General features: G+C 37.8%; 1 protein-coding gene across 3 annotated transcripts in view; it reads left to right on the forward strand.

The window, feature by feature from the left end:
* The window catches only part of RPS6KC1 (ribosomal protein S6 kinase C1), a 171,332-nt gene that overhangs the window by 7,191 nt on the left and 139,433 nt on the right, over positions 1 to 24,708 (forward strand). For 2 of the 3 annotated variants that reach the window (XM_059412680.1, XM_059412679.1), the window contains exons 2-4: positions 4,673 to 4,708; positions 11,065 to 11,185; positions 22,761 to 22,876. In XM_059412680.1, the coding sequence (XP_059268663.1) occupies positions 4,673 to 4,708; positions 11,065 to 11,185; positions 22,761 to 22,876 (273 nt within the window). Of the gene's footprint in view, positions 1 to 4,672; positions 4,709 to 11,064; positions 11,186 to 22,760; positions 22,877 to 24,708 lie in introns of those variants that run through there. The other variant, XM_059412681.1, reaches the window with a different exon arrangement.

Consider the following 24,708-nt stretch of genomic DNA (forward strand, 5'->3'; position numbering starts at 1 on the left):
AGAGAGAGTGGGGGAAGCTGGCTCCCCGCTGTGCAGAGAGCCCAATACAGGGCTCGATCCCAGAACCCTAAGATCATGACCTGAGCCGAAGGCAGAGGTCTATCCTACTAAGCCACCCAGGTGTCCCTGATCTGTTGATTATTATGGGCCTGAGCTAGTCCAAGCCCTAACTTCAGGTCTTTTTTTTTTTTTTTTTTTTTTTAAGATTTTATTTATTTATTTTCCAGAGAGGGAGAGAAAGCAAGCATAAGCCGGGAGAGCTACAGGGTGAGGGAGAAGCAGATCTCTGCTGAGCAAGGAGCCTGATGCGAGACTCTGTCCCAGGACCCTGGGATCCGGACCTGGGCTAAAGGCAGACCCTTAACTGACTGAGCCATCCAGGTGTCGCCTTCAGGTCTTTGTTTTAAAGATCGGAAAGAGGACTCATTTTAAGGTTGCTTTCTCTTTGGTTTATTACTGAACTGGCAAAAAGCAGTTCATGGCTAGTACCAGAGCCTGTAATCAGACCTCTTTCTTCTTAGCTTCTTCTCTTCTGCCAAAGCACTTCTTCAGCTGCTATTTTTGGTCAATTTAAATTTCTCTGTAAAGGACAAAATGCGTTTACCTAACAGGCAACAGGAATATTACTTGCATACTTGGAATTTTAATCTTTTTTTTTTTTTTTTTTTTTTTTTTAAGATTTTATTTATTCATCAGAGAGAGAGGGGAAAGAGCAAGCACAGGCAGACAGAATGGCAGGCACAGGCAGAGGGAGAAGCAGGCTCCCCGCCAAGCAAGGAGCCCGATGTGGGACTCGATCCCAGGACGCCGGGATCATGACCTGAGCCGAAGGCAGCTGCTCAACCAACTGAGCCACCCAGGCGTCCCGGAATTTTAATCTTTAGAAGGGCTGATTTAGTTGTGTCCTGGAAGTGGTATTTTGTTTTTTTTTTTTTTTTTAAAGATTTTATTTATTTATTTGAGAGAGAGAGAGAGAGAGAGGAAAATGTCAGAGGGAGAAGCAGACTCCCCATGGAGCTGGGAGCCAGATGCAGGGCTCGATCCTGGCACTCCAGGATCATGACCCCAGCCGAAGGCAGTCGCTTAACCAACTGAGCCATTGAGGTGCTCGGGAGTAATTTGTTTTAAATCATGGAGTTCTTCTGAGATCTAGTCTCACCTGTAACTGAATGATACGAGTACTATTAGTATGTGACTATATGCTCTTGGGCTTGTTTATCTCATCCTACCAGGCAGGATTGTTGTGGTGATTAAATGAAGTAGAGGACTTAATTTCTTTGCACAGTAAGAGATAGTGACCTTCACTGTAAGCCCTTATTTGTTTTAAGTAAATTCATAATTTGCTATTGGCATTAACAGGGGCAGATGGACTGTAAACATTGCAGCAGCATTACCCAGCTGTATTCCAAATTTAGTGGGTGTTGCACTAGATAAATAAAGTAATAGTAGATAACATGTGATAAAAATAAAAAATTGACTGGATAGATATTACATATTTTCCTTTTGAAGATATGCTATGCGTGATAATGTATTAAAGATTTTGAGAAATTCTGCTCTAAAAAATATCTCTACTGAATTGATCATTAAGCCCTTCCTTTGAGAGCACTGATTTTAAAGAATATTGATATTCCGTACTGCATGGTTTGTGAAGCACTGCTTTAGGTAATAATTTTGAAGATGACCTGGTGATACAATTCTTTATACCAAGAGGCTGTACGATACATGTATAAGTGATAGGTAATGCTTATAAGAGGAAATTTATGAAATTTAAACAAAAGAAAGCATTGCTTTAAGTCCCATTTTCTGGCATTTATTGGATGAATTTTATGACAAAATACTGAAATTCACCTCGAAAAAATGTTACTAAATGCTAGCTAGCAACCTATATCAGAGGAATTTAGTTTTTTTTTTTTTTTTTTAGAGTTGATGTTACTTGTTGAAATAATTGCTAATAAAGCTTTATGAGTTATCAAAATCTGGGTCTGAGGGCTCAATTTGTTCATTTTCATTATGATCCTATTCTTTCTTCAGATTTCTGATTGATATTCTTATTTTTCACCAATTTATATTCCTGCTGAAGAGAATTACATAGTTAGAAGGAGTAGGACATTTGGGCTCAATGTGTGTTATCCTAACTCACCTTTTGTTTTTGATTTCCATCTCAGGGGACACATTCTTAACTATTTAAATAAGATTATATAATTGGGAATACTGAATCTCTTATAGAGGGGTGCCAAGTGATTGAACTTGCTAATGTATTTGCCAGGTGATGATATTTTTATAATATAGTGATGTAGAAATCCGATCCAGTGTATTCTCTGTTACAGTTCAGTATCTAGAATTGGAGTAGGCACACTTATTTCTTGAACGAGTAAGTCAAAGAATAAATAAAACCTGAGGGTGGCAGGGTTTGTGCAAGTAAGTAAACTTAATTATTTCTGAAAATATTACAGATAATTTGAGGGATACAGTACAGTATATTGGAAAGAGCACTGGGCCAGGAGTCAGAAATCCAAGTTCTAGGGGTTCCTGGGGGGGCTCAGTGGGTTAAACGCTCTGCCTTCGGCTCAGGTCATGAACTCAGGGTCCTGGGATCGAGCCCCACATCGGGCTCTGCACAGCGGGGAGCCTCCTTCCCCTTTTCTCTCTGCCTGCCTCTCTGCCTACTTGTGATCTCTGTCTCTGTCAAATAAATAAATAAAAATCTTAAAAAAAAAAAGAAAAAGAAATCCAAGTTCTAATTACAAATCTGAAGGGGAAGAGTCATGTGACCTTATGCAAATCTCTGGCTCTTGTTTCCTCATTGGTAAAAGGGAGACTTAAAATAACCACTCCTGCCTAGCTCATAGGTTGTTGAGGGGATAAAATAGAATCATTAATAAAATGCTTTGTAAGTATAAATGTACAAAGTCAGGCTTTTTTTCTTTTCCATGCCTAGCACAGTACCTTGAACAGTATTAGCACCAGTATAGACTTTCTTTCTTAATCCTGAAAAGGAGACTAAGAAACAGAGTCTAGGACTGATTCTTGGAATGCTCACAGATTGTTGGGGGATAGAAGGAGGAGGAGGAACCTGCAGAAGAGAAGCAAAAGAACCAAGGAGGAAAAAGGAAGTCAGGAAAGTGTAGTCTTATACTTTCCAGGCATGGTTTTCACTAAGATTTGCTTATGCTCTTGGGGAAAGGGATAGTTAATACTTGGCAAGTAGGCTTTGATTTAATTTTCTGAACTCCACCTGAGTAAAATCCTCTTTTTCTTTACATGAGAAGTATTTGAGGGTGAAGAGAAGTTCCTGGAAACTTAAAGACCTTTGCTTGGGTAGTTTAAGAATACTTAAATTTTGGTTTTCTGTATTTTCTGTGAATAATTTATTATCATGAAAACATTAAAAGTCTTGAATCACTCAGCTGGTTTTTTTTTTTTTTTTCCAAGATTTTATTTATTTATTTGACAGAGAGGGACACAACGAAAGAGGGAACACAAGCAGAGAAGTGGGCGAGGGAGAAGCAGGCTTCCCACAAGGCAGGGATCCCGATGCGGGGTTCAGTCTTAGGACCCTGGGATCAGGACCTGGGCCGAAGGCAGCTGCTTAACAACTGAGCCACCCAGGCACCTCTCTCTCTCTCTCTCTCTTTTTTTTTTTTATAAAAAGCAGATTTTATTTATTTATTTGAAAGAGAGAGAGTGAGAGAGCGTGAGAGGGGAGAAGGTCAGTGGGAGAAGCAGACTCCCCATGGAGCTGGGATCCCGATGCAGGACTCGATCCTGGAACTCCGGGATCATGACCTGAGCTGAAGGCAGTCCTCAACCAACTGAGCCACCCAGGTGCCCTGGGCGCCCCTTTCTTAATGGGTTCTGGGATGACAGTGTGGTCTGGACAATGAGCATCCAGTGTCAGGGAAAGGTCTAGTACGAAGTGCTTCCTGACGCATTACTTAGCACATCGGTGTTCTCGGAGATACTAAAATAAGTTTGGGAAATACAGCCCTCCTCCTCCACTTTGCATTTCTTCCTCACCTCAACCGCTACCCCCTTACACATATCACTAGACTGTGAGGTCTGTGAAGATGCGATTGCAGGGCTTTGTCCTACTCACCATTGTAGCAGCGGCAGGCACACAGAACTCCGTGAGCCATTGAGCCTGTAAATGACAAATCATAATCAAATCGGTTATTTCTGGGGCGTCTGGGTGGCTCGGTTGGTTGTTGGTGTGTCTGAGCATTGTGGCTGCTTTTTATAAAATTGGAATTTTTATTGAGCGAATTGTAGATTTATGTACAGTTGTAAGAAATAATATGGAATCATCCCTTGCATACTTCGGGTATAGCTGCTTTTTTTCTTCTACCTTATATGTAGCCTGGGAAGGGGGTAGACAAGCTTGTTAGAACTGTGTCAGGTAAGAGGGAAGCCAGGGTGTTCTCTTAGGAATGTAATGCATGAACTTTAGTGTGTGGGCTCTTTTTTTTAGCTGTCTTTTCCTTAAATTTTTTAGCATGTGTTTCAGTTGGTGAAGTTATTATATAGCTGAACTCTTTGTAAGTGATATAATACAGTATTTATTTTCCTTTAAACAAATTCATTTCTCAGTCAGATACTGTTGAAATTAATTATACAAATATGGAATTTTAAATTTTGGTAATGATGAGATATTTCTATGTATGTTTTGTTTTAGGTTGTGTCACGAAGAAATCCAGAGGATGTCCAGGAGGTAACACACTTATACATATGAACATTTTATTTTATATATTTCACAAAAATTTAATTAAATGCTTTGTTGAGGAAACAGAATTGTTGGTATGTCTGTCTTCATATTTATGTGTTTGCCTAGAGATTATCTTTAGCTCACGAAACAGCAGCTGAAGTTGCCTTTTCAGATCTATTAAGTACGGGTTAAGCTTAATAGGTGTTAAGTTATACAAGGAAGGATTTAAGGAATTAAAGTGCTATTTAGTAACATGATAGTGTTTCTGATAACTAACATTCGTAGGATTTTAGTATTAAGAGCTCTTATCTATTTCAAAATCATGGTAACTTTAATAAAAAGGAAAGAGCATTTGGTAACTAATATTAATTTTAAAGATCATAATAAATTATGGGGCCCTGTATACCTTCACTTTTATTGAGTTGACATGTTGACACCTTGGAAAACTGCTTTGGGTATAGATATTGGTTATAGTGTTTCTTTTTTAAATTTGTAGTTGTTTTGCTACAACTCTGTCTCTCTAAAATTATACCAGCTTGTGTGCTTTTGCTTAAAACTATGGAATTCTTTATTTGTAATTACTTCGTGTTTGTTATATACCTTTAGGATTCCTTATCCAGTAACGATAGCTACAGCGATAGCTTGCTTGTTTTTACATTTTTTGATTTACTTTCATTTTGGTCCCTGTTCATTTACACTGTGTTAGAAGGACATATGTTGGGGATTTTTTTTTTTTCTTACTAAAGTGTTTAAAAAAGACATTATAAATTGGCATTCTTAATTCTGCAACAGTTTTTTGCCCCATTTGAATTTTAATGTCTTTAGATGGAGTATATATTTTCTAACAAGCCCCACTACTCCTTACTTAACAAACCTGGCTTGATTGTACATTTAAATGGATTTTTTGGTACTGGTTGGTTTGAGTGTATGGCATCAGGTTTAGATAATATTTGAACTTTTATACATTAGCATTTCTTGCTATACTTGATCCAGTATTTGTTTTGAGTTCAATAAAACACAGTTTTAAAAGATTTCATATTATTTTTCTTAGGGGTTTTAAGATATCTCACTTTTCCCTCTCAATAACCAGGAAGACAATATTGTAATACAGTTATTTGGGAAGAAAAAGATATATGTATTTCTATATCTGTATCCTTCCAAAATGGAAATGAAAGTAATTTGCACCATTGTATTAAGTACTCTCTACTTAAGTGTCAGTTGGCTAGTATGGACTTTCTTTAGAGTTCTTCTAATTATGTTGAATTAATAGTCAGTACAGGCTGTTCTGCTTTTGAAATTTTACAACTCTTAAAATTAAAGATGGGTTGTGTTTCCTTTGAATACATTGTCTGATTGCTATGCTGTAGTCTGTAGCTTGATGTTCCCATTTTCCAGGGAGAATCCTGAACCAACTTATCCATGAACATACTCTCTGCCATTTCCTTAATCCTTTTTTGGGGAAAACTCTTTTATAATAACAACTGTTGGTGAGCCATTCATCAGAAAACTCTTGTAAGTGTCCTTTAGTTAGATGATTGCATGGTTCTTTGTTAGAAATGGTATAAAAATTTTTAAAAATGTCTTCTGTCTTGCCAGCTTCTTGAAATATAAAATAACCTTGAAATTGTAACACTCTGGCTTCTCATGTATTTCAAATGTTGGAATTCTCATTTAGGAGAGAAATGTGCCACCTGGAGTTTGTTTCCATTTCCTTTCCTTTCACTTTCTCTCCTATTCAGGGACTCATGTAGGTACCGCTTTAGAGTTTAGTCAGGCTTCCCAAGAGCTACTGAGGATTAGAAGATGTCCTGTTAGTCTAACTAAATATAGGGCTAATAGTATGCTATCCTTATAAAACTGGAGATGTATTGTTGGTTTTCTTTTAGAAATGTGTTCACACACCTTGGCACATCCTGCCAGGTAGCAGTGTTTTCTTTCTAAGAGTGCTGACCTATTCACATGGAGGAAATAATTTAAAATTATCCAGGATAGATTTCTTTTACAAAATTTTATCCTTCAAAAATTCCCTCTAAATTTTTATTTATTAAGAGCAGCATGGGGTGGGGCACCTGGTTGGCTCATTCGGTTAAGCATCTGACTTCGGCTCAGGTCATGATCTCAGGGTCCTGGGAATCATGCCCCATACAGGGCTCCCTGCTTAGCGGAGAGCCTGCTTAGCCCTCTTCCTCTGCTGTTCCTCCTGCTTGTGCTGTCTCTCTCTCTCTCTGTCAAATAAATAAATAAAATCTTAAAAAAAAAAAAAAAAAACATCATGGGAAACTCTGAGGGGGATAGCAACAGTTAATGTGGCCTCTGGTTTAGTAGTTTCTCTAAAGCATGAACACCTGAAGAAGGTTAAAGAAAGAACTAGAAATATTGTGCCCTTCCTCTCGTACCTTTTTCAAAACCTAACCTATACCTCTGTTTCTCTATAGGTAGTAGATTTCACTGGTGAAATGTGGGAGAAGAAGAACTGAAATAGAACTTTCTATGTATCACGTCAGAAATCTGTTAAGTCATTTCATAAATGAAATAGTTTGATAAAAACCATTTGAGAACATTTAAAATGTGTCAAGGGAAAGAAAAGGCTCTTGGAAAGGGGAGAAAGCAAATCTGAAAGCAAATATGGTAGGCGAGCCGGTTGCAAGAAAAGATGATCCGGCACCTTTAAAATACTGTGTGAGAGGACAAATTGAGTGGTTTAGTTTATAGGAGCTACAGGTTTTTGCTATCATTAAGTGAAATTATCTGAAAGGTAAACATTTATTTTGTGTAAAAATTATTTAAGGGAATGTATTTAATGAAAGTTAAGCTTTTACTAAATTCATAGTATATATAGGACATTCACTGAATTAATATTTAATTGAGGAATTTTATGCAAAGTAACTTTAATGAGTTGAAGAAATTTTTGTAGGAGTTGGTTCATAGAACAGTAGTTGTTACACAGTTTTTTTTTTTTTTTCTAGTAGGAAGGAATTACTAGAGAAAATAATTTTTGCATGCATTTTTTGGGACTTTGTGTAGTCCAGTTATAAACATCAATACTGCTAACGTAATGGAAATGTGCTTTTGCTCACTTTTCCATTTTGAAGATTTCTAGAAATGTCCACAGTTAAAAGGAGTATGAAGAAAAGGAGGCAGTAGGTGGTGACATTTTGTGATGTGTTGATTTTCTGCATTTCTTGAGGGTTTATATTTGCTTTTGGTTATTTTGGTTCTATAGTTCCAGAGTTGAGAAGAAGGAGGATGTGAGTGAATGAATTAGGCACGATGAAAAAGGAGTCTCACCTTGGAGGCTCTAATTCTTACTCTGAAAGACTGTATGCTAGTTTATAGACCGTGTTGTTATTATCATTATTGTGATTAAGTTATTAAGTTCTGTCCCTGAAGTTAACTCTGCCTTTACTTAAAAATGACCCTAACTAGAATAGAAATTTTATCTGCAGATTTGTTTCCGTGGACTAGTCTTTTGCATAGCTCTCGTTTCTAGTTTATAATGGTTTTAAGGATGGCATTTATGTAAGGTTACTTTCGCAAGCTCATCACCCATTTCTTTTTCTTTCTTTCTTTTTTTTTTTTTTAAATATTTTATTTATTCATTTGACAGACAGAGATCACAAGTAGGCAGAGAGGCAGGCAGAGAGAGAAGTGGAAGCAGGCTCCCTGCTGAGCAGAGAGCCCGATGTGGGGCTCGATCCCAGGACCCTGGGATCATGACCTGAGCCGAAAGCAGAGGCCCCAACCCACTGAGCCACCCAGGCGCCCCTCATCACCCATTTCTTCCTTAAGTCTTTGGCAGCATGGTACCACCACAATTTGATCTATTTTAAAAATATAAAAATAGCACTGTTTTTTTCTCCTGTGACAGAATTATTTTCATGTATCAAAATTAGAAATTACAGAGAAGTAAAAAATATGAAAATTAAAATCACTTGTAATCTCACTGTCCTGAGACCATTTACTTTTTAGGTATTGGTTTGGCTGTCTTAGTTATTGGTTCCTCTTGCTCTTTTACTGGAGCTCTTGTTTCTTTACTATTACCTTTTGCCTCATTCACTTACATTTTATTTTATTTTATTTTTTTCACTTACTTTAAAATAAAATCTTTTCTTCCATCCAAGTGGTCTGTCTCATGGCACAACCAAGCTTTTCAAACACCTACTTTGCACTTGGTTTCCTCTTCCTTACTTCTGGCTGATTTCTCAATGTTAGGGTTCCCCATTATTTTGTCCTTAGACTCCTCATCTTGTTATAAATGCTGAGAAAAGCCTTCCTGAGTGATTGCCACCTTTCTGCTGGTAGTTAGCAAATGAATACATCTTGCTTAGTTCTCTCTCTTGAACCCCAAACCTGTGCCAGATATGTCTAAAATTGAACTTTGTTCTTACCTTAGAAGTTCCCTGTCTCCTTTTCTCCACCTTAGAGAATGGCACCACTGTTTATCCAGTTGCAAAAGCCCCAATTCTAGTGATTATATTTGGCATCTCACTCTCCTTTTAAAAACTTCATCTCCAGTCCCCTCTCTCTCTTTATTTTTGTTGATCTGATCACTACTTGCCTTCAGTAGACTTACTTAAGATAACACCTTCCATAGGTGCTCCTTTCTTAACACTCCTGGGCTTCCCTTGTCCACATTTGTCACACCGTCTTGTGACACAGTTACTGTGTTGGCTTGTCCTGCCCACTTAGACTGGGTCTGTGTTTCTCATTTCTTCATCCTTTGTGCTAACACAGAGCCTGGCACAGAGTAGGGACATGAAAATACTTGTTTTGGTGACTATTTTTGTTGTTGAGTGAATGAATAAAAGGAAGCCTTGGAAGGAGGCAGTTTAAATTAATTCATATTATAATCTGACTTGTTTTCTAGGATTATAATTATAGTAAAAATAAGAAGCTCATCATGGTAGAATTTTTGGTGTATATGGTAAAGTTTAGCGAAGAATTTCCTATATCCAGAGAATAAATTTTTTGACACAAGTCTCTTAAATCTCACTTGATTACCTGCTTGGCCTAAGGTTTGCTTATTATTAGCATTATGTTCTGTTGTGTGTTAGAAGTGTGAGGTAATTGGTTTTTTTTTTTTTTTTTTAAAGAAGCAAAGACCTTAATATACCAGGTAATGGAATTTAAAACTCAGTTATATCCTATTTAGTGGAGACTGAATAAGTGAAAATCAGTGATATCAAAGTCATATGTCAAATCTATTTTCTTTATGAAGTTTTTTTCCCCTAATTTAATCTGAATAAGGTTAAACAGTAATTCAGATTAATGGAGGTAAACTTTTTTGTGATATGTAATCTAGATGACTGATTTTCTGTTTTGAAATATACTAGTTTTAATGGTATTCTGTTCAGGATTCATCTTGCCTTCGGAAATCCTTATTACTACTTTAAACTGAGGTTTGTGAAATAAGATTTATGAAATGTAAAAGTTAAGGTTAATTACTTGCTGCCCAGCCATGTCTTCTTCAGTGTTATTTAGTTTATCCTTTTAGGCTGTGTAGGTACTTTATGTTTAAAAATTGTTTAGGGGCACCTGGGTGGCTCAGCGGATTAAGCATCCTACTCTTGATTTCGGCCCAGGTCGTGATCTCAGGGTTGTGAGATCAGATCCCATGTTGGGCTCTGTGCTCAGCATGGTTTGCCTGACATTCTCTCTCCAACCCACATGTGTGATCTCTCTCTCTCATTAAATAAATAAATCTTTTCCAAAAATGGTGTATATTAGAGGTGTCTTGATGGCTCAGTCGGTTAAGCCTCAGACTCTCTTGATTTCAGGTTGGGTCATGGTCTCAGGGTTGTGAGATTGAGCTCTGCTTTGGGCTCTGTGCTGAGTGTGGAGCTTGCTTGAGATTCTCTTTCTTTCTCTCCCTCGCCCTCTGTGTGGCCCCCACCCCTGGGCTTGTGTGTGCACTCTTTCTTTTTCTCTCCCTCCCCCCCCCCCCCCAAAAAAAAAGTTGTCTATTTTGTGTTTATAAACATGCTGTTTTTGAGAGAGTATATGTATTTTGACATCTAGCTCATTTCCTGGCCAATAGTAATTGATTTTTTGAAGAGGTTAAGTGACATTTTAGGTGGTATAGACTCTCTTTGTACCAGGTTGAATATTTTTCCAAGAAAACGCTACTTGTGTAAAACGAAATTTAAAAACCAAGGCAGAAAAGCTAGAGAAAGAGTTACTGCTTTATAAATCAAATACTATTATTTAATCTCAGCCAGTTAACCAGATTGGTTAGAACATATATTTGTTTGCCTTTGCATGACAATTTTGGGCACTTTCCTGAAAAGACTTTTTGTTGTTCAGATATCTGAGCCTACATAGTTTCACTGTGAGAGACACATTTGATTTTTCTTTTTCTTTAGATAATCGTATGGAAGAGATACAGTGACTTTAAGAAACTACACAAAGAATTATGGCAGATTCACAAAAACTTATTCCGACATTCAGAATTGTTTCCTCCATTTGCCAAAGGAATAGTGTTTGGTAAGTGATTATTTTGAAATTGTGATTTTAAACAGTGATGATTGGCTAATTGTGTATATGTAGTAAATCCTGAAATACTGTACGGTGATGTCAGAAGCCCTTATTAAGATGGCTCAGGTCAGGCAGCAAGCCCTTGAGGTTGTTTCTTCATGTTCCTGGTGTAGGCGCGTTAGCTCTGCATTCATTTACTCTTCCCTCCTATGAAACAGCTGCACACCAACTTCAATGCCAGCCAGTCAAGCAAATTAAAAAAACCCCAAAACCATGTAGGAGCACAAGAAGAAATGATACTGAGTTTTTCTTATAGTTCTGAAATTTGGGGATTTTTAAAAGCTTATACTTGGTGTATTTTTTTTTTTTTTTTTAAGATTTTGTTTATTTATTTGATAGAGAGAGAGAGACATCACAAGTAGGGAGAGAGGCAGGCAGAGAGAGGGGGGGAAGCAGAGTCCCTACTGAGCAGAGAGCCTGATGTGGGGCTCGATCCCAGGACTCTGAGATCATGACCTGAGCCGAAGGCAGAGGCTTTAACCCACTGAACCACCCAGGTGCCTCTTGTGCGTTTTTTCTGATACCTTTCTTATAACGTAAAGTGGTTATGATTTGAGGCACCCAGCCAGGCCAGATACAGATATTTTGGGGTGGTGGCTCTGGCTATGTTATGATAGCTGTTAGATTCATGGCTTCACAAAATTTAACAGCAGACTGAGGCCTGGAGCTTCCTAGTACCCTGCTGCTGTTGCTCTGTACCTCCAGTGGTGTTTGGCGGTACGTGGCCCTTTAGCGGACTGCGTTGCCAGTTCCTGTCTGCAGCTCCCTGCCTCCCACTCTTGGCGTGCTGGCACCACGGCAGAGAGCTTCCTGCTTGTTAGTCCCGGCCTGCAGGTTCTCGTCCGTCAGCTTTGGCCCTTCCTACTATAGAATAGCTCTCGCTGGGGTAACTGCGCTCGCTTCTCACGTTCCGTTCGCTGGAGCCACAGTATCTCCAGTGAGATGTAAACTGCAGTCTTGGGAGGGAGGTGCCTCTTCCAACTATTGCCTCTGTTTCTCTCCCTCAGCCATAGGGTATTCTTTAGAGGTCTCTGTTCCTGCCTCTGAGCAGTTAGTCCCGTGCAAACAGTTAACAATTCTTCATGCGGGGGTTCCATTCTCTGGCTGGACCCTGGCGGCCACAGAGACCACTATCTGGGCCGCAGGCAGGCTCAGTAGGAGTTGTTTCTAACATTCTTTCAGCAGCTAGTGTTAGGAAACACGAGGCATTGCTGCACCTTGTGTACATTATACATTCTTCTATCCGCCTACACATCTGCATACATACATCAGTATATGATGTTCTCTTCCTGCCCCCTCCGCCCTCTAAGATTTTGGCTTTCTGGTCTTGATTAGAAATGTTCCCCAATTCCTCCATTTGCTTGTAAGATGATTTTTGGAGCTTAAAAAATTCTTTTTAATGTCCACGTGGGAAAAAAATATCCACGTGGAATTTATATTTGAATGAGATGTTAGATGATACTTCATTTTGTGTCTCAGATGGATAGACATCTGTTCTGAGGTATTTATTAAATAATAAATATTTTTCCCAGTGAAATTGGGCATTAACTTTTTATGCATTGCCACTAATTTAAAGTTTTTCTTTTATGGTATTTATTTATTCTTACAGTAATACCTATTTCTGTGCCATGTTGATTTTTGTAAAATGACTTTATAGAGTATGTTCTGATACTAGCTATATTTCTCATTGACTCTGGGGAATTTCTTGCCTTTTAGGATAGGCCTGGAATTCTTGGGGCTTTTACATTGGTAATTCTAAGAAATGATACCAGTTATCCATTTAGTGCCTCTTAGTTTCAAGTCTCTTCTTTCATTTTCTGTAATGCTTTAATGGGTTGGACTCTTCAAATATTTTTCTTTTACAGTGAGTATGCTATTCAGAGTAGAGGCTGATGGAGAGGCACTGGAGGAGGGTAAGGGGCTTCTCTCCCACCTTCCAGTGTGCTATGGATTTTTTTTTTTTTTTTTTTTTGGTTCTACTACATTTTTGCCAGAGGCCTCTGCCTCAGCTACACACCTAAATGTAGTCCACTGAGAAGTTTACATCCCCTGCTAGTTTGGTAGCCTCTTGACTGTGTGCACCAAGGCACCCCAGACCTAGTGGAGAGTGGGCTTCTGACTCTCTGACTCCCTGAAGGTGGTTTCCTGTGCTCTGGGGACACTGTGGATTCCAGACCTCGTTGCTCTATAGGTGAGCAGGCTCCTGATGCCCTCTTTGCTTCTGCATACCTCTCTGCCAGCCTTGGCCTGCCTTTGCCCCAGAAAGTTGTGTACCCCAGTCCTGTGTTACTTTGCTTGTGAGTGGGCTCCCGGCACTGTGATTCTCTCTTGTTGCTTGCTTGCCAGTCTTGTCCTGTGTGAACTCTGGAAGGGTCTTTCTTGCTTTCCTGGCAACCATGGACCAGCTCTGGCCTAGGGAACCCAGCTAACTTCTCTCCATTCAGTGGCTACAAACAGTTCTCCCAATCCCAACTTTTGGAGAGGGGTTCCCCCTTCTAGATTATTCCTTCCTTTGGTACTTTCTTTTACCCTGGGGGTATTCTTTAGAATTAATAAGTTAACAGTTGTTTAATAGTCTTTATATTAAGCTTTCCTTGTTCAAATTACTATGTGGATTTAGTCTCTGGACTGAACCTTACTGATCCTTTCTTTGATTGAGGAAGATTTTTGGATGATTTGAAATTATCCATCCTCCACTGGCTTGTAGTTTATGTGGAACAGTGATTTCTTCAGGCTGTACTCCCTGAGCTTTATACCTTTCTTTAGGATATTTGGCATGTTTCACAACGCCTTGAGATCTGGGGACAAGAAACAGATACACAATAGTATGGTAATATCAGTGGCATTTATGACAGAATGAAGTGGCCATCAAAAGCTTGTTGCTACAATTCTTTAATTTTAACAAATACTTAATATTAACAATTTATGATATATAATGATGTCTTGAAATATACGCAACGTCAAGAGGTTTCTTTGGTTCATAATTACAAAAGAAAGTATTTGTATTTCCGTAGGTGAGAAGCAGTTGAGGAATATGGACAGCAGGTCAGTAGCAGTAGAACCATTAGTTTTGAAGATACCATCACTTCATTTTGTTCCCCTACGAAGCATTAAGGGATCCACAAACCCTTGTAAATCTTTACCTCCTTTGGCCTTTGAGCTCAGACATTCCATCTAGTCACATTTCTGGTGCCTTCTGTTCATTGTTATTACCCAGTATCTATGGTTCTTTCCTTTTTTCTTTGATGCTTTTTCTTATTATAGTTGTACTTGTTTTTTGCCATTGAACTACGTACCTTTTCTGATCATGATTCTGCTGCTATTAATAGAGTCATCTTTGGTTAATACCAGTCCAGCCGTAATTATCTGGAAATTTTATAGGCATGCTTAATTCAAGAAACATTTTAAAAATAGGTACTGTGATTCAGCCTCTGTCTTCTGAGAAACTTAGCTGAAGTGAGCATCATGATTTAGACGTTCTGAAAGGGAAGTGCTTTAAGGATGTGACATCCTTACTGTCAAGTTTTTAAGTTTTGTGGCATTCTACTTTTTTTTTTAAAGATTTTTTTTAAAAAATTGAAGTATAGTTGACATATAATATGATAGGAGTTTCAGGCATACAACATAAACATTTACGTAGATTATGAAATCAATACAATGAAGCTAGTTACCGTCTGTCACCATACAAAGTTATTACATTATTATTGACTGTATTCTCTGTGTTATACTTCACATCCCTGTGACTTACTTATTTTATAACTGGAAATTTGTACCTCTTTATCCCCTTCACCCCAACCTCCCTTCCCTCTGGCAAACACCATTTTGATCTCTGTATTTATGAATCTGTTTCTGTTTTGTCTGTTCATTTGTTTTGTGTTTTAGATTCCATATATAAGTGAAATTGTACTGTTTGTCTTTCTCTGACTTATTTCACTTACCATAATACCCTCTAGGTCCATCCATGTTGTCACAAATGACCAGTTTCCATTCTTTTTTATGACTGAATGACATACCATTGTGTGTGTGTATGTGTATATGTATATGTATATATACCATGTCTTCTTTATCAATTCATCTATTGATAGACACTTAGGTGGCTTCCGTGTCTTGGCTATTGTAAATAATATTGAAATAAACATAGGGATGCATTTATCTTTTTGAATTAGTTGTTTCATTTTCTTCAGATTAATATCTAGAAGTGGAATTTCTGGATCTTATGATAGTTATGTTTTTGATGTTTTGGAGAACCCGCATTCTCTTTTCCACAGTGACTACACCAATTTACATTTGCACCAGAAGTTGCAGGAGGATTCCCTTTTCTCTAAGTCCTCGCCAACACTTGGTATTTCTTATCTTTTTGAGCCTACCCATTTTGACAGGTGCGGGGTAATATCTCATTGTGGTTTTGGTTTGCAATTCCCTGGTAGTGATGTTGAGCATCTTTTCATGTGTCTGTTGGCCATCTGGATGTCTTCCTTGGAAATACGCTTATTCAGATTCTCTACCCATGTTTTAATGGATTGTTTGTATTTTTTGGTTATTGAGTTGTATGATTGCTTTATCTCTTGGGATATTAATCCTAGTGACATTCTATTTTATTTATTTATTGAAGATTTTATTTATTTATTTGTCAGAGAGAGAGAGTGTGCACAAACAGGTAGAGGCAGAGAGAGAAGCAGGCTCTCTGCTGAGCAGGAGCCCGATGTGGGACTTGATCCTAGGACCCTGGGACATGACCTGAGCCACAGGCAGTGGCTTAACCAACTGAGCCACCCAGGCATCCTGACATTCTATTTTAATTATGAAGATGCAAATAATTAAAATTCACCAATCTGAGGAGTTTTTTTTTTTTTTAAAGATTCTATTTATTTATTTGACAGTTCACAGGTAGGAGAGAGGCAGGCAGAGAGAGAGGTGGGGAAGCAGGCTCCCTGCTGAGCAGAGAGTCCCACATGGGGCTGGATCCCAGGACCCTGAGATCATGACCTGAGCCAAAGGCAGAGGCTTTAACACACTAAGCCACCCAGGCACCCCAGTTTTTCTTTCTTTCTTTCTTTTTTTTAAGATTTTCTTTATTAGAGAATGTATGTGTGAGGCAGTGGGGAGAAGCAGAGGGAGGGTGAGTGAGACACATACCCCCACTGAGTGGGGAGCCCGATGTGGGACTCAGTCCCAGGACCCTGAAATCATAACCTAAGCCGAAGGCAGACGCTTAGCGAACTGAGCCACCTAGGTGCCCCCAATCTGGGGAATTTTAAGAATCATCCTTCTAAATGCACACAAAAAGGGTTCTTTTATATTCTAAAAATAAGAGACCTCCCTCATACTTAACTGTCTTTTTCTCTCCCTTTCTCTCTGAGTCCTTAACACAACTGTGTGAGTAGAGACTGCTTTATTCTTACTGATGGCTATATCTTCAACATGTAGGACCATGCCCAACATATAAATATGCACACACAAATGTGTGCACAGATATGTGCATAATGCATGAGTGTTCTTTGCAGCATTTTCAGTAGAGGAAAAAGGAACAGAAACTGAATTATCTCATTATGTATTGCACAGATATGCCATAATTTACCCAATTAATAGAATTCTTTAGCTCTTTGAAATATACTGGTGTGGTAAGATATCCAAGCTACATTTTTAAGACATGAAAACAAATGTTGTATAGCACTATGTTTAGTAAGCTCACATCTGTGTTTGAACAGACATATGTTATTATGTGAAGATACACCTACACACATTTGTATAATATATGTACCTTTTCAGGATGTAGGAGGAGAGATGGTTTTACTTTTTATTTTATACCTTCTGTACTATGGAACTTAATTGCTTCCATATATCTTTAACTTTAATATGGAGAGATACCCAGCCCAGCTTCTTAAACAGGAAGCTTGTCACTGGGTGAAAAGGAGTGGCTTCTAAATTGGTTGAGATTTGTAGCTATTACTGCTCTTGCTAATGGATTATCTTCAACTTTTCTCCACATCCTTACATATTATGGAGTGAAAATTTCTTATTAATCTTGATAAGTAAGCAGTTTATCTCTCTTAGTAAATGGTACAGTCCATTTGTAATACTTGATAACTGCAGTGAACCCTGCAGGCTGCAGCTGTCCTTGTGTGGAGGGACTTGTTGGTTAAGCATCTGTCTTTTTAACGGCTCTCACATTTTTAGTATGGGAACCTCAGCAGCAAAAGCGAATCCTATTGTAGTTGATACAACCAGCAAAAATGTAGTTACTAGTCTAGTGGTATAGTAAAAAAGAACATGCCTTTTGGAATCCTGTGGCTTTAGGCCCAAATCCTCTATTCTTGATTTACTAGCAATGTGATCTTGTACGAATGAACATCTCAGTTTATTTTCTTATTGGTGAGATAGGGAAAATACCTTCCTGTCCTATGGATGACAACTCTAGTGTGTCTAGCTCAGTGCTCGACACGTACCCGCTGCCGTCAGCTATATTCTGTTGCTCAGTTACCACTAACATACCATATTCTTGTGTCTCCGAATTCAGCATTGCCCTGTTCTGCTGTGAACTTTCTTGTTAGCCTTGCAGACTTTTCAGATGTTTCCTCTCCTAGGAGGTTTTCTCTGTTTCCTTTAAGCTGAGTTCATTGTTTTCCCCTTCAGTTTTATATCTTACCAGTAGAGCACCTAACTTATTTTTTTCCGGTTTTTTTTTTTTTTAATGTGCAAAATTTTTAAGTTTACCAAAAAAACCCACAAAAGAATAATGTGGTAAATACTTTTATACTTTTGGCCCAAGTTCATTGATTATTAACAGTTTGCTGAATTTTTTATGACTCTCTACGTATCTCTCTTTTTCTTTCTGAACCATTTGAGAATAAGTTGCAGATATTGTGACATTTCACCCCTGTACTTCGTATTTTCCCTATAATCACAATTCCATATCACACTCAAGAAATTTAGCCTTGATACAGTAATATAAAATGTGCTATCCATATTTATATTTCCTCTTGTTCTAAAAATGTCCTTTTTAGGTTTGTTTTTGGGTATAGGATCATGCCTCTAGGTTAATCTTGAGTATTCCTTACGCATTTTTTTTTTTTGTCTTTCATGACAATGACATTTTTAAAGGTGTAAGATAGTTTTGTTCACCTGTCTGCTTTCTCAGGATTAGATCATTGTTTTGTTTGTTTTGTTAGATCTGTTATCAGACTTTGCTTTCCTATGGGAAAGAGAAAAGCAGTTCCTGATAGCTAAGAAAGAACTGGCCTTGCATACCTTTTCTTTCGACCTTGGTGTTTCCTGGAGTTTGGCCTTGCATTCATGTCTATGCTATGTTGTTCTCCTGTTGAACGTAAGCAGTTGCACAGAACAGGAGTATTAGACAAGGCCACTCTGTGTCCTTGGATCAAAACAAAAACAAGACCACTTTGAAATCCTGTCTGAGCACAAAAATATGAATGTTGTTGAAGTCACAAAAATGATCAAGCATATCTTCATCTCAGCAGCTGCTGCTTCATGTAAATCACAGCCTTAGTCTCGTTTCATTCATCTTGCCTCATAATAAGATTTATTAAAATTGTAGCATCATGGAATTAGATAGAATTTGTAGAACCCATAGAATTATCCCCACTTCCTAAGAGCATCTGAACCAGGGCAAAGCCCCCATTTCTTTAAACCTTTCCCAAAAGTACCTAACACAAGCCCAGATCCCGTGAGTCCATTCTCACACCCTCTTAGTGAAATGCTCCAGGGTGCCCAGTAGTATACATTTTGCCTGGTTGCAAGGAGCAGTAAATCCAACTTGTTCATTTAGAGGTATGTTCTTGGTGCTGTTGACTGGGAAGAATTCACACCCAGAAACCTTGGCCTCTCTTTGTTTTTACTCTGAATGAATTTTTGCTTCAGTTAAGAATCAGCATCAGGCTTTGTTCTAGCTAGTTTTCTTACTGGTCAAGGGCAGCTTTTTGTTCCATATAGCCAGTTTTTGATCATTGACATTTGCATGTTAAAAAAGTTGTAAGCTCTGGTATCTGGGTGGTATTCTACATTAAAAAAAAAAAAAAAAAAAATCCCAAAGGTGGCTTAATAAATCAGAGAGAGCCTTTATTTTGAGTGATTTACCAGCTTAATTAGAATGCTTGAATTTAATTTTTTCTCCCCTAGCTTTTTATTTATTTATTTATTTATTTGACAGATCACAAGTAGGCAGAGAGGCAGGCAGAGAGAGAGGGGGAAGCAGGCTCTACGCTGAGCACAGAGCCCGATGTGGGGCTCATTCCCAGGTCCTGGGATCAGGACCTCTAAGCTGAAGGCAGAGGCTTAACCCACTGAGCCACGCAGGCGTCCTTCCCCTAGCTTTTAATAAAGCATTGCTGAGTCACTGAGGGTGGAGGCTGGCTTATATATAATATATACACATACAAATAATATAGTATATACTATGTAATACTACACAATAAATCTTCTTATGAAAAATGTTTGTATTTTCTTTTGTAAGTCAGCTATAATTTTTACTCTGTTCATGGGACAATAAACATTGACCCTGTGAATGGAAATTTAAAGTAGTGATAAAGAAGTTCCTGTTTATGATTTCTCATTGTTGCTGCTTTCGAGTGAGGTTTAGGTGCTACTAAAGGCCTAGCAAGTAGAGAATAGTGGCTACTAGGGTGTTGACTACAATTAGGATGACTGTTGAATCTTGCTACTTTTTTTTAAATTTAAAATTAGATGGCTTTGTTTACTCTATTAAGGCTAGTAGCTATTGGATTAAAATCATCTGCTTCTGTTTTGTTTATGCTACAAATCCATTTTTTTGTTGTTGTTATTCTGAAATATCTTAGGAACAAAGTAGTGAGCATGTTCTTTCATCTGTTTGTTCTGATGATAGGATTCAGTGTAATTGAACCTTTTACTGCAAAAGCCTTTATTTTTGATTGTACTTGCTCTATTCTGAAAAATACTTTAATCTCTCTCCACTTGTCCAAGTTTAGTAGAATGGAAATGCATAAAGATGTGTTTTATTCTCTTTAGAAGTTAATGTACTCATTGCTTAAGCATTTTAGTCTAGCTTAATAGGGAAGGGGGGTGAATCACTGATTACATTTAGGATTGAAGCTCCCAAATTAATATGTATTTGTTTTAGCTACTGAATGAGACTTTTTAGGGTGTTATTAAATATTAGTGAGTTTTCCATTAAAATTTCTCGGCAAGTAGTTAATGCATTTGAAGATAGTATCAGGTGGTTTTGTGGGTAGAAACATAGTATGATTTTTTTGTGCATTTTCTGGATTTTTGTTCTGAGGTTATATATGTTCACAAAATTATTAATACTAATTCATAGGCACTGGAATTAAATTGTGTTTAAAGGATAAACATATTGGACTATAATCATAAGTACCAGTGTATACTTAATTTCTTATTTAGACAGGAAAAGGAATAATGGACATTGGTTGTCATTTTAACCTGTTTGGCTAGTGGATTTTTCCCAAGACTGAATAACTTAGATTGTTGTCCAGAAAATTTGCTCTATAGGTGCTTGGAAGTTTGTTTCCAGATAATATTATTGATAGGTAAGCTAGCACATCATTTTAGATTATCATCAGGAGAATTGAGTTAAATTGAATTTTACATATGAACTGGGAAATAATGGAAAAACAGAACACAGAAACACCAACTAGCATAATAGTATTAGGTTTGGTTTCTTGTGATAAACCTTAAAACCAAATAAAAGTCGATTTCTTTCTCATGGCATGAGATTTGAAGGTAGCTCCAGGCAGTGCACCTCCACAGTGATCAGGAATCCAGGCTCCCGTCTTGCTGCTCGTCACTGTTAACCTCCCACGCCACAGTCCTTCCTGGAAGGGGCCAAGAAGAAAGCAGAAAAGGCTATTTCTTAAAGAGATTTTTAGGAAGCTACAATATAACTTTTGTTTATATGTTTTTGGTGAGAACGTAGTCCATGTCCACATGTAACTCTAAGGCAAGCTGGGAATGTAGTGTTTGTTTTTTTTCTCCCTCTGGGTTACCATGTCCACAGTTAGAAATTGGGGATTATTTTACTAAGGAATAAGGTGAAAACAAACCCTGGGCTAGCAACTGGCAGCTTGTTATATAGCATCAATACGGCACTGTCCTGAATGTTAGGGTTCCTCTAATTGCCTGCCTCTGGCCTGTTAACCTTTACTGGGCTCTGGCCTCTTTGATGACGCTGATAAAAGTTCCACGCTCATTCCTTAGGAAAAGGTACCTATGGACACATACATGAAATTTGGTAGGACTGTTGTCTCTGGAACCATCCATTTAGCTGAGTAGGTTGTTTATGGACCACTGTTAAAACTTTTTATTAATGAAAGATGGCTATTTTCTAAGGTAGAATGTTCCACAGTTAACACTTTTTTTTTTTTAAACCATTCATTCTTACAGTTAGGTATGAGTTAATTAGTATGCTCCGTATGTTAGACACTGTAATGACACTTGAACATTCAAAGGCATCATGATTAATTTATTAAGCCCTAGCTTAATAGAACTGGGAGTCTTAAGTATATTGTTTATTTTCTCCATTTTACAAATGAAGAAATGATCTAAGGTTTCATAGGTAGTGAATGATAGAGCTAGGATTTACACCAGGTCTAACTCTAAAGCCATTTCTTTTCGTTTTTATGAAGTAAATACTTCACCATAAACACGAGACACATTGAGCTGAGAGTGTTTTGTGGTTCAGCTTCAAATTCTTGTCTTGGGTTATATAACTCGGAATCTCTTTGTGCCTCAGTTTTCTGTTAACATTTTGCAAAGCTGCTTAAAATGTTTATGGGACGATGCTCCTCTTTTGAAGCCTGGATTGTAGTCAGCGTTACGTGGCATGTGAGAAATGCCAACCAGGAATCTGCTCTAACAGGAGTACAAAATGATCATATTTTAAAATGTCTTATCAGCATTCAAATTGTATATAGCATTAAAAAAAAATTCTATGAAAACCACCTTTCATTCACCTTGTAAATCAGAGCTCCCCGGTGCTGTGCGGGCCGTCTTTTTACTCACAGGCCTGCTGTCATGTACGCTGACAGCCGCACACATAGAGTTTGGCTTCAAAGCTCTTTTGCTTCAAGCTGAGGTTTTTGACCCCACCGATATACAGATGTTCTCATAATTTCCTCTCTTCAGCTCCTTTATAAATCAAAAAGAGTGGGAAAGAGAAAATTATATGAGTAATTACAGTATTAAATTACTATGGAAAACCATTGGAGTTCTTTAGAAATCTCTTTTCAGCTTGAGTTTCAAACCAGCTTATTAAATGTTAAGTTTCTTACATGGACAGGCCTTCAAGTAGGCCTGCGCCGTTGATTTATGGTTCACACCTCTATTTCTTGTTGTGTTGGAAACACTATTGTCTATTTTGGGGGAGAGTATGCGGATTCCGATAGTACAGACTTGACTCTAGAGGACTGTGTAGTAAAGCAGCGAGAGGCCTGCTGCTGCTTTCTGAGCTGCGAACGTAAACTCTCATAAACCTTCCTTCCTTCCTTAAGTCTTGGTTCTTATTTGATTCTAGGACGATTTGATGAAACAGTTATTGAAGAGAGAAGACAATGTGCTGAAGATTTGCTACAGTTCTCTGCCAATATCCCCGCTCTTTACAACAGTAAACAACTTGAAGATTTTTTCAAGGTTTGGTAGTCTTTCTGAAATATTTTGTACTTCATTAAATATTTTTGTTTTCTAATTTATAGTAAGGTGGAATTCAAGTTGTTTTTTAACAAAGAATGTCATTTACTGTTGAATTTCATTATTCACTAAAATAAGCAGAAGTTAGTTGTGAACAGCAATGTCTTTGACATATCTTCTGTTTTTACTGTAGAAATATGTAAGATTTTTGATTCATAGATTTTAAAAAGGGATGCAAAAGGCTTAGAGATTATCTTGTTGACTCCATCAGAATTGAGGTACATTAGAAAAAAATTTAAGTATTGTGAAATTCTAGTTGTTGCCTTCACTTTTTGAGGTATCTTTCAGTGGTAGACTTTTTGGGATAGAAACCACTATAAGTTCATATTCATTTTGTTATAATTGTACTAATTTGTGTGAGAGAGAGAGCAAAAATAGTTATTGTGTAATTTTAGAGATGTAGGTTAGTACAAATCATGTGACGAGAATCATTGGATATTAGTGTTTACTGTTTCTTGACATGAAATGTTTTCATTCTGAGTTTTTTTATCATTTTATATTATTTTATTTTTAATATTTATTTATTTATTTAAAGAGAGAGTGCCAGCAGGGGTTGGGGGAGCAAGGGAGAGGGAGAGAATCCCACAAGCCCACCCTGCACCCAGCGTGGAGCCTGACTCAGGGCTCCAACTCCTGACCCTGAAATCATGACCTGAGTTAAATCAAGAGTTGAATACTTAACCAAATCAGCCACCTAGGTGCCCCAGAATGCTTTACTGTTTTAAATAATAATTTTCTAATTTATTTTGTATTGCGGTTGTGCAGGTTGTTAGTTGATATCAGTGTCTTTAATAACCACAATTTTCCTATTGCCTTTAGACTTCCGGAAAAAACCTAGGTGATTATGCTGTACTTGTTTCTTCCTTTCTTTAAACATCTACTCTCTGTATAAATGTAATTGGTAGAATGTATGAAATATATGAATAATATGTGAGTATTGGGATTTTTAATTTCCCTGATGCCAGTGGATCTACAAAAGATTATTTTTTAATGACCTACTTTAACTTACTGAAGAAAGTTGATCTTTTGAAAGATAGTATAAACTTATGACTTTACACTAACAGAAATACAAATAGTAATAGAAAAGTTTGTAGCACCAGTAATATTTCTAGTAATTGATCTCATCACTTGATATTTCATTACTGTGTAAACCAGGCTGAGATGATGAAGGTGGCTCTGCTTATGATATACTGCAGATATTTAGGATAAAAGGCCAGATCAAGTTGATACAGTATTTGCTCTTTGCTACTCTTGGTTTACAGCTCCATCTATGTGGTAAGCGGTCTATGCTTACAGAAAAGGACAGCACCTGCGTGGCTCACTTGGTTCAGCATCTGACTCTTGATTTCAGCTCAGATCATGATCTCTGAGTTTTAAAATCGAGCTTAGTGGGCTCATTGGGCTCTGTGCTCAGTGGGGAATCTGCTTGAGATGTTCTCTCTCTCTCTTTCTGCCCCTCCTCCTACTCTCGCTCACACACATGCATGTGCTCTCTCTCAAATAAATCTTTAAAAAGGGGCAGCATTATTAAGCAAGAAGGATGTGGCTTTAATAGAAATTGTGAAAGGCAGTCATGCAAAATTAACACATGCCAAGGGCTAAAAAAATCAGTCTAGGCATATAGAAGTCAGATGTTAGACTTTGAACAATTTATTGATTTACTTATTTTTATTGATTTTTTTCTCTATTTGAGAGAGAGAGAGTGCACGCATGCATACAGGGTAGGTGGGAGAGGCAGAGGGAGAGGGAGAGACAGTCCTGAGCAGACTGCGCAT

The sequence above is a fragment of the Mustela nigripes genome, chromosome 10 (genome assembly GCF_022355385.1).
Source record: "Mustela nigripes isolate SB6536 chromosome 10, MUSNIG.SB6536, whole genome shotgun sequence".
Taxonomy (NCBI): Eukaryota; Metazoa; Chordata; class Mammalia; order Carnivora; family Mustelidae; genus Mustela; species Mustela nigripes.